Here is a 10978-nt window from a genome sequence, read left to right as displayed (position 1 = left end):
CGAGGTTTGATAATAAAATGGAGACAAACAAACAGCAAATTATTACCCAGTTCTTTTAAAAGAAACCCAGCGGTGAAAACCTAGTTAGTGGTGTTGACTGGACAGAGGAAGAGACTGCTACTTTAACTTTACAACATGCCCCGAAACGACGTTGCAGCAATGTTGATATGGATCACACAGAAATAAGCAAAAAACGAAAGGGAGACTTTATTAGGCAGTGTGATAAGAAGTTTTTGGAGCTAGGTTTCACTATTGCTCCCAGTAGCAAAAAGTACGCTTCCCATGTGCCTTGTCTGCGCCAAAATTCTTTCGAACGAAGCAATGAAACCCGCAAAGCTAACGAAATCGTGTGAAGTCAACGCTTCACTTCGCCTTGCAGAAACTTCATTAGGACCGCGTTTAACACGTATAATATCAAAACAAGAGCAGCAAATATCTCATTAAATTAGAACATCTTCTTTTACACCACCTAATTGCATTCCTTAGATTATATTTTGTGTACATGACATTTTGGGTTAATTTTGAAGGTCCACCGGTCCGCAAATTTTTTGTTGTTGAAAATTTACCGGTCAGCGAACTGGAGAAGGTTGAGAACCACTGCCTTGAATATTTTCACGGGAAATGCTGTTGGACAGTCACTCCTATCCAATGTTTGTTTATCAGTCAGCTGACAAGACAAAAGAATGCGACTTTCATTTAGACTTGCAATATAATGGTACCGGAACAAAACGGCGAAAGATTTTATGCGCCACAAACGCAAAAGGCATGTATGTATTTTTACCCACGTGAGCGCCTTTTTAAACCTGTTGGATTAGGATTCTATGTTTAATGGGAAGGAAATATAAATGGCTTGTCTTATAATATTTTCACCGGCAATTCTGTTGGACAGTCACTCCTATTCAATCTCTAGTATTAGAATTTAAAAAAATAACTTCCAAGATGGGGTATTTGTTGAATGGTACCATGTGGGTGCTCGTCAGTGTGTAGGGTAGTTGATAATTCTGCTTTTTACAGAGTAGTGGTATTCCGGTAATGGCACATTCTCGATTGTTGCATGTCATGGCGATGATTAAAGCTTGTGAAAATGCACGTGGATGCAAATGTGTGATTGCACATTGGGTACAAAGGTACTGTCGTAATTATACGCCTGCTTCTAAAAATTGGTGTAAAATTCAAAGATGTTTCGCTTGTCATTTTTTTCTGGGCACATATTTGGATGAAGTTTGCATATTTTGAAACTGTATGGCATATTGTTGGACAGTCCTCATATTTATAACATGACCAACTCTTTTGTTTATATTGAGATGGGTATGCTTCCACGCAAAACTTCACAAAAGATTTAATTCAATTTCTATGTGTAAAACCTATGGCATTGAGAAAAATTCAATCGACATCAGATGCCAAAGAAACCATTGTAGGTTTTATCCTATTTGACAGTTCTGAAATCGAGAATGGGGAGTTTTTTTAACACTTTGCCCTGTAATCATTACAGCTAAGAAACTAATTATTTGAATGCTGGACATCCATTATCCTGAATTATGAAATTAGGTCAAAATTGATTTAATGACTTAAATAGTTGTGATGTTGGAGATAATTATGCTTATCCAAGTTGGGCAATAATTGATTTATATAATAAATACAACTGATGTTGAATAATTTTTTTAGTGTACCATGTTCTTTTGTATTATATGGCTCATTTATCTTGACACAATATACCACACTACTAAGAAACCAGTGGGCCAAACCCAGTCTAAAATGAACCAAAAAACACAAGTTATTATTTTATTTTCGATACCAAGCCATATATACTCCTTCCATAATTTTGAGACTTCATCAAGCTCCGACGATTACACCCAATGATCAACATTATGAAGCACGCTACCAGTTGTTCGTCAAGTTCAAAAACCCGGGACAGATTTTGAGAACTTTTTCATTCGTTTAGACACTTTTTTATTTTTACTCTGATCTTTTCGAGCTTGAATGTTTCTTTTCCTTCTATCTTGTTTCTTCTGCATTTTTTCTTGGACAGACTGATCCCTTTCCTTCCATTTCTTAGCATGCTGTCGCTTTATCGATTTTTCTTTTTTAATCGATTTTTTCAACAGTTCAGGGTCATCCTTGACTTTTGTTCCACTAGCTTTTGCAAGAGCTTTATCCCACGTATCCTTCTTCATGACAGTCTCTGCTTCTTCTGGATTTGATGATATTAAATTTTCCAATTTTTCCTTTTTACTTTCCACCTTTGCAAGTAATGTTGTTAGCTTTTTAGCTGAATGTTCATTTCTCTTTGACTTTTTAGAGTTTCCTGTATCACCAAATTCAAACTTATTAAAGACTGCTCTCCCATCAACATTCACACTAGAATGTATCCCATTAGTAATAGTTTTTAATGCAGCCGCATTTTTTTGTCCTGGTAAACCTTGTAATTCTGCTGTTGGCTTGTTAACGCTCTGTATTTTCTGAAAAAAGTACAAAATGTTTTTGTGAGAAAAACTTGTTGCTCAACATGCTGACGTACAATTATAAATTTTGATGTAATCAGTAACTTATTTTGTCACCAAACAGAAAAAAAAATTTATGCAAATAAATATAATAAAGGAACTTGAATACGGCATGTCAGGGCGAAAGGAATCGTGAGAAACCAAAACTGGTTAACGAGCAGCGACACCCGTTAATTAGTCCAACAGCAATATTAATAGAAGAGAGAAATAAGTCAAACATTATATCATGAAGAAAAAGTAGACAGCGAAAGACAAACCAAATTCGTACAACACTTGACTCCGAGCACAGTCAAGTAAGGTAACCATGTGTACTGCCTTCAGTATTTTAAAGAGGTCAATTACAATGCAACATCGAGAAACTTATAACATTTAATAAGGAAATGCAGGATTTGATGATTCATAGCTAATTTTTCATATGGTTCCGAGAGCACGATTTTATTTTGCTATTGTTCGTTCATTTTTGTTTTTTTATTATATTATGGAATTTTCAAAATTTTGAAATAGAAACATTGTACAAATATTAAAAACAAATCCCTTGGATAAGAAGTTGCATCTTTTTTTAATAAGGAAATAGTTCCATGTAGCCTAATAATACCCATATAGGATCATAAACAAATTCAGAAAATATTTTTGTGAAAGATATAAACTTACCAACTTCTTTTTCATTTTAAACTTAGCCCTCTCTTTTTTTCTCCTTGATCGGATTTTATCAATTTCTTCTTGAGATCTGTTTTTTGGATTTCTCTGCAACTGTATCTCGGCAATTTTATCCTTTAGCCTGAATATGATTCAAACAAGTAGTTAGGAAAATTATGGAGGAATTTTTTTTTCTGCGTTTGGCAAATTTAGAAATTAAGATTGAAGGTAGAACTAGTCATCACGCTATTTATGTAGACTGCCAGACAGGGGCGCAGCCAGGATTTTTTCAAGGGGGGGGGTTACGGTGAAATAAAAACGCGTTTATAGGTCTTTGAAAAGATGTTCCGACGTGGCAAAACAACATGTGCGTCGCTGTGTCTCATTAGCCTTTCTTTGCATGTCCTACTTATAGCAATCGCCGACCATTCTCTTTGGTCAAAAAAAATCAATCAACTTTTCATTTCAATGCGCCGTTAACTATATTACTGAAAGTGAATTCGTCGCAAATTCAAATTCCTGTGATATTTGCACATAACGCTTCTCTACTTTTAGCGGCGATTTATCAACATATTATTACCAGTTTGTTAATAATGCATGCTATTACTTTTGGCAACAGGGTTAAATTGGTTTATCGTTGTTTCAAGCAAGAAAATAAGCATTTGTTTTTTTCGCTTATTCAGCAATCGTAATTCAAATATTTCCCTATGCGAAAGAAAGTCTTCACTCCGCGGGGTGTCCTTGCGTTTTAGAGTTTCAAAGTGATGCCGAAAATGCCGATGATAGAGAAACACCGACACATGTGGCTATTTGTCTCCAGACCCTGCCCCCTTTGACAGGCGTCAATTCGTTTATTTTGTTTTGGCATGTCCCATTTCAACCTTTTAGTAATCGCCGATTATTACCCCATTGTCAACAGTTAAATAAAATGCCATCGTCCTGATTTTAATTGAAATACCGCAAAAAATGTAAAATAAGAATAGAATGAAATATTAGCAATCATGAAACATTAAGAAATAGCATAAATTAATGATATTTGCCAAATGCCAATGGTTCATAAACTATTTTTGAGTGCGTCACGAAATATCAATCCATTTCCAAAATAAATATATTTGATGTTCCCGTATTTATAACTTCATAAAACGATTACAATCATTTAAAAACAAGCTCATGTATCGTACTGATTGGGAACGTCTTTCAATGTGAAACTCTTGCTTGTTGCAATTAACTGTTAATAAATTCTAATTTTTATTGCAATGCATCGAGACCTATATTACTGAAAGTGAAATCGTCGCGAATTTGAAATCCCGCGCCCGTGATAGCTGCATTCTGCGCATAGCGCTTCTTCACTTTCAGCGATAATTTAACTATAATAATTTAATTATAATTTAATAACATATTGTTACCAGTTTATTGAAAAGATCTGGAAGACAACGCATGTAACTGCTTTTCGCAGACAGACGATTCCAAACGAGTCTTGGACGAGTTTGCTACCCAAAAATCTCGAAGATTGAACATTATTCTTTAAAAAAAATTTCCCGAAGATTGAACATTATATTACGATACTTTTTACTCGAAGATTGAACATTATTTTGCAATGATTTGTTTTCGAAGATTGAATATTATTTTATGACACCTTTTTTCGATGCTGCCACATTTGGCAATCCTTTGTTAATGAACCATACATTTCCAATAATTCATTTTGTCTGTTATTTGCTTATGATCCTGGTGCCATCGCTTGTTAAAGATGCACTACATAACTAAAATTCGTAATTAGCGATAAGCCGATAACCAACGATAACGTATGTGATTAAAAGTATGGATGCGTTGAATGTGGCGAGGCGAGAGCGCGCTTGTGGAATAGTTTTGACGGCAATAGTGTGATATGTCCGTTGCTATCTGTGTCAAGTGATAGGTAGTACAATTGTATTCAAAAAATGTTTAGTGTAGATTGTCACTTCCGTGACCCCCCCCCGCTGGCAGCTAGATCCACTGCCGCGTAACAGCGATAACGAATCGTAAACATAAATAATAAATTAGGACGCTGGGCGAAAGTGATAACGCAAAGAATAAAATTATTGCAAGTAAACGTAACACTATTAAAAAAAAAAAAGATTCCAAAGGGGGGGGGTTACGACCCATGTAACCTCCCCCCTGGCTGCGCCCCTGCTGCCAGATGCAATACTGCTGGATATTTGCATATTATTAATCCATATAGTTGTTTCGACAAGAAAAGAGGTTGACGTGGAATAGCATATGATTTTATTATAGTTTCATAGTAATTTTGTACTGATTCACATACTAAGTTTTTATTAGCAACAAACATCTGCTCAAACTTTGCTAAATAAAAAAAGCAGGTTACCTTTGCCGCAGAGCAGTGACAGATGGGCCATCTACATCATCATTTTGACTCATGTGCTTTTGTTTTTTTGATGAGCTTTCTACAGAGGAATAATATTTAAATCATTACTCAGGGCAAACAGTTTTAAATGACAATCAAATTGTAATTTAATTGAATACACATTTTACCAATAACTCGAATGATAACAATCATTAAACTATGTAGTTTAAACTTCATAAGTTTCAAATCACTAGAAGATTGTTATTTCACCATATATCAACATAAAACTAAAAGAGATTCTAGAAAGATTAAGTACTAAGTTTAAAGCTGCACTTTCAAAACAAATAATATGGAAACAATGAGGATTATTCACCATCAAAGTCATCATCAGACACTTTGGTTATACGTTGGCTGGTTGTTTTCATTTGATCAGGCTCAAATTTTCTTCTTTTTGCAAGCATCTTCCGTGCACGTAATCCAACTTCTTTTTCCATATCTAGAGCACAAATACAAAAAATATTGTTTTTTATATTAGCTGTTTTGACAATATAAATAATTTGTTAATATAAAACTAACTGGATTTTTTGTCTTTGCGTGATCTTTTCTTTTTCACTCCAACATTTTCTGAAGATTGGTTTTGTTTAAAATACGACTCTGCTGGAATCATGTCGAGTACAGACTTGAAATAGTTATTTATTTCAATAGGATCACAATCTTCATCTTTGACCTTCATGGTGTGAGTTATCACAATGGAATTGCTTTGAATTATCAAGTAAGTGAGCACACCATTAATACTGATGGCCTCCTAAATTATATTCAGCAAAATATCTTGATTGAAAAGATTAAAATAAACATTCAGACATTGCTGCATTGAGCAGAGATAATTTTGTAAGTAAACCTTTCAGTTCTGTTAATATCAGACTCACTATTGAATTATTTTGATATGGTAAGAATTTCCTATATATATATTCCAAGGGGATAGTCCAATAAGATGGCTTAATCATATAGCAAATGGTGGAATATATTACAGTTACTGCAGTACTGGGTAACCTATCCTTGTCTTAGGTCCAGATGTTTGTTATACAGTAATAGGAATGGTTAACTGCTGACAGACAGAACTAGATTCATAATTGAGGTTCTTATTTTTCAGATGAGGGACAGCTGAATCATACGACAATTCACCTCAGTGGTACTGGTACATATTTATCCCAAAAGAGAGAAAATATGATAAAAATGGGATTAGTTCAAGTGCATGGACTTGACCTCGCAAAAATCTGAAAATGCACAACATCGTAATCTTTCGCATCGTTAATTTCGCATGACTGCATGATGGGAAATTCACGATTGCTCACCATTCTGCCATAGGGCAGAACAAGATTTTTTCACTGTAAGTGCATTGGCATTTATTCTACACGCTAAACCTCGAATAAACTTTCTACGACCAGAGGTTAAAGCTATACAAACCACCAAAGTACAACACTCGGCAGACGTATTTGCGACCGAACGACCAGTGTGCGACCACGGATTTCAAGCCTTAAACATTGTTTCTGCTGCGTCGAGACTAGAGCATACGCAGCCATGCGTGAAAAAATTAGGCTTCTAATTGCATTTCTGACCGTCATATATTTTAGGAACACGGTTAGACTATTTCAAACAAAACTCGACAAATTATATACAAAGCATCGCATCACAGCAATCAAACAGACAAAAACACGGTGGTCGCAAATTGGTCTACAAAGATATTATCGACGTATTGGAAATGCGCACCCCCCTATTCCCCCTCCTTTAAATGTAGAAACGCGAAAATTTGAAGATGGTTAAAAGAAACACAACTCTACCCCCTTGCCAAGTTTCATCTCTTATATTTGTATGGATTTTCAAGTTTTTTTCAATGGGACAATGGGTAGTTGGCGTCATGAAAAAATAATGTTTTTTTTTCTTCGGTCTGTCGGTCGGGTTTTCAGTCGTAACTTTTTTGTTTGTGGCTGCATTTTAGTGTAATTTCGCAGAGCTATGAGGGACAAGTGGACGATCACGCGTGGAAAATATCGTCGCGGTTCGTTAAATTTTTCGACATTGATTAGATCGACGAAGTTGATGGCCGCAAATAGGACGTGGCCGCAAATTGGGCGAGCCACCCTACTGCCATAATATCTGACAGTCTGGAGGGTGGTGAAATGAATAATATTAAACGAAGCTGACATATTTGCAAATCATACGGTAAACCTTTCATAGGAATAATATATATAACACTGTACTGCTGTAATGCCAGAAATGAGTACCGGTGGCGGTACCGGTAACAACCATGCCTATTTGTTTCTTGTATAGGTACCGAATGAACTTGATACAATGACATGAACCGCTGTGTAATGATGTAATGTAAGTTAGAATTAGATGAACCACCAGTACCGGTGCATTTTTCACAGCTTACAATCATGAAGGTAAGTTATTTTATTACAGTATTATCAGATTCAGATAACACCTGGCCCATGCCTACGATCATTGCACTCATAATAAATCCTCAGGAAATATAGGTCACAGTTGACGTGCAAGGCCAGGAGGCTGCACTCTGCCAGAGTGACTACCGGTATACGGTATAGTTTATAGTCACTTTGCACTCTGCTATCTTACTTCTTCCCATATATTACAGAACCCACATGTTGCTTCCTAATCTAGCGCTAGCGCACGTTTGGCAGATAAAACAAGTAGTAGTCAGAGTCGAAGATAGGATAAATAAATAGGATTATTTGGTTTACAAATTTACCCCGGGGAAAGAGAAGCCGATAAGAGAGGGGCAAAGAGATTTATTATTCGTCAACCAGAAAAACAAGCATTGCAACAATAATTAAAATATACAACAATAAAATTGGATTCGCCTATTGGATATTTCTGAAGAGCTAAGTTGGGGCCTATTGGATATTTCTGAAGAACTAAGTTGGCGCCTATTGGATATTTCTGAATGAACCAAGTTGGTGCCTATTGGATATTTCTGAAGAACTAAGTTGGCGCCTATGGGATATTTCTGAAGAATCAAGTTGGCGCCTATTGGATATTTCTTGAGAACTAAGTTGGCGCCTATTGGATATTTCTTAAGAACTAAGTTGGCGCCTATTGGATATTTCTGAAGAACTGAGTTGGCGCCTATTGGATATTTCTCAAGTACCAAGTTGGCGCTTATTGAATATTTCTGAAGAACTAGCGCACCGGATTATGTTTATATTACTTACCATGCGTTTATTTGATTATTTTGTGGACAGTTTATTGCCAATAGCCAAAGAATAGTTCTCTAAAAATAGATTTTTATGCAGCATATTTCTTGTGTTTTCAACGATAAGCTGTCGTGTGGGGTATTGTGACATTATAGATTTAGCGCTTATTGGATATTTCTGAAGAACTGAGTTGGTGCATATTGGATATTTCAGAAGAACTACGCACATTGGCAGTTTTATATTTTTTATTTTCCACCAAGCGTTAATTCGATTAGTTGGTGAACAGTTTATTGCCATTAACCAAGAATAGTTCACTGAAGAGCGATTTTCAGCCAGCACATTTCTTGTGTAATCAATGACCAGCTATTGTGGGGTATATATTATGATATTAACCCTGGCAGTTTACGCGGTGTGACTCATCGTACTAAGCGTTAGGAATACGCTCGCCACCGCATCTCTGATTAATGTGCGTGAGTTCGCAGTTTCGAATCCAAAGCAGGGATGGTTATGTGCGAAAGAATTTCTGGCCTCCTTGCTGCCGTAGGGTGGTTCAAGTAACCGCTTGTCGGTTACAGCTTCCTCTACCATCAAGTTCATACTTCCGAAAACAAATAACTAGCTAATCCCATACTCGACATGAAATGGTAACCGAACGAGCGGCCGTGGTTCGCCATATGGTTAAGTCGGCTTATCGGCTTTCTTCTCTCCCGGTATCAATAGGTAAATCTATCTTATTTTGATTTTTTATTATATATTGATTTGGCTATATATGCATATGACTTGGCAGTATTTGTACATCACCAAAATGGCTGTATTTGGATATTAATTGGCTGTATATGGATATAACATAGGCTGTATATGGATATTCAGTTGGCGCTATATGTATATTTAGTTGGCGCTATATGTATGTTGTTGGCAGTATATGTATGGCACGTTACCAACCCTATCGTCACATGTCGGCTCGGCGGCTCCCGAGTCAAAATAGATTTTATAACTAACAGTATATTTTGTGGCTTATCTCTTTCTCTAAGCTTCCGACACTACGTTAAACGGGCAATCTATATGTATATTTTAGATTTGATTTGGAACTGCATTCACTGGCAGCATCTCTCCGGGGCCATGAACAGGGAGCAGGAAGTACGGAAAGCCCTGATGTAGAGAATCATGGTTCCTTGTCTGGTTTCCGCTTCTTGCCGGGTTGATGGATTGAAATTTGAACTAGGTTGAAACTTGGCAGTTAATCATTCAATATGAAGGTCAATAGTAGAGGAAGACGACAAGCGATGACGTAAACCCCGGCAATGATGTATCTCCAGCATCTTTCAGTCCTGGAGTATTTGAAACTCTATGACCTCGCTAAGATGACGTCATTTTTGTTGAACTGTTTTAAATCGGCTGTTTGGCTATTTTCATAAACGTTTATTACCAGCCAATAGTGAGCCGTATTAGGCATCAAACTCGTAAGACAAATACTGTATTCGTAAACATTTTGCGCATCATGTTGCATCAGGTTCGCAATTCTGACTTTATTTGAAATCAGGTAAGATTTACAAAAAACAAATGAACATTCTTGAACTTGAGGATGCGTATAAATTTGAAGTACTCAAAGTCATGTTTCGGTTCAAATTGGGTATGCTGCCCATTGCTCTTGACAACTACTTCGAAAATTGTCCATAGTTATAATACTCATTCAGCTTGCAAATCTTTTCATTTTGTTAGGACAAGGAAAAAATCAAATCTGGCAACAACATTTTTAAAAGTTGGTGGTCCAAACATTTAAAATCGTATTCCAGATTATACTAAATAATAAATAACCTATGAGGCATCTTACTGAAAAGTTGTGAGGATAGGATTTTTTTCAAAACTCATAATGGGTATTTTTTTAAACATTCTGTCCGGAAAAACAATTGTGACTTTTTTCAACAAGAAGCAGTAAATATTTATCTTCTATCTGTAGATAGGTATGTCAAAACCAGGTGCTATGTTTTGCTAATCCATTCATGAATCTCCCTGCTTCAAATATCAGTTTATTTTTTCAAGAAGGAGCCGTATATTCGCGGTATTCGCAGCCGTTTTTCTCTCTCTTGCTACGCAGGTGGGGAAAGCATCTTGCGAAATTTAACGAAGCGCTTTCGCGACGAATCGGAACCGAAAAAGCGAAAAGAGCGATTGATTACCAATACGCCAATACGTCGCCGTGATAATTACTGTCGTGCTTATCAAACTGCAATATGACGATGGAGGAGAAATTGCGTAATGAACCAACGCAACTTCGTCTTTTCGGCATCGGT

The 10978-nt window shown here is 36.3% G+C and overlaps 1 protein-coding gene across 1 annotated transcript; it reads right to left on the bottom strand.

Annotated features, from left to right (window-relative positions):
• Positions 1–1768: 1768 nt before the first annotated feature.
• Positions 1769–6328, bottom strand: LOC144422948 (surfeit locus protein 6 homolog). The gene is made up of 5 exons (XM_078113002.1): positions 6055–6328; positions 5852–5974; positions 5500–5578; positions 3153–3279; positions 1769–2459 (listed from the first exon to the last, which is right to left on the bottom strand). Exons 1-5 carry the CDS (start codon positions 6209–6211, stop codon positions 1899–1901), a joined length of 1047 nt encoding a protein of 348 aa, XP_077969128.1. The 5' UTR covers positions 6212–6328; the 3' UTR covers positions 1769–1898.
• Between the last annotated feature and the right edge of the window lie 4650 nt (positions 6329–10978).

This window comes from Styela clava, chromosome 5 (assembly GCF_964204865.1).
Source record: "Styela clava chromosome 5, kaStyClav1.hap1.2, whole genome shotgun sequence".
Lineage (NCBI taxonomy): Eukaryota > Metazoa > Chordata > Ascidiacea > Stolidobranchia > Styelidae > Styela > Styela clava.
Note: the sequence above shows the minus strand (reverse complement) of the source record. Positions and strands in the feature narration are given on the sequence as shown.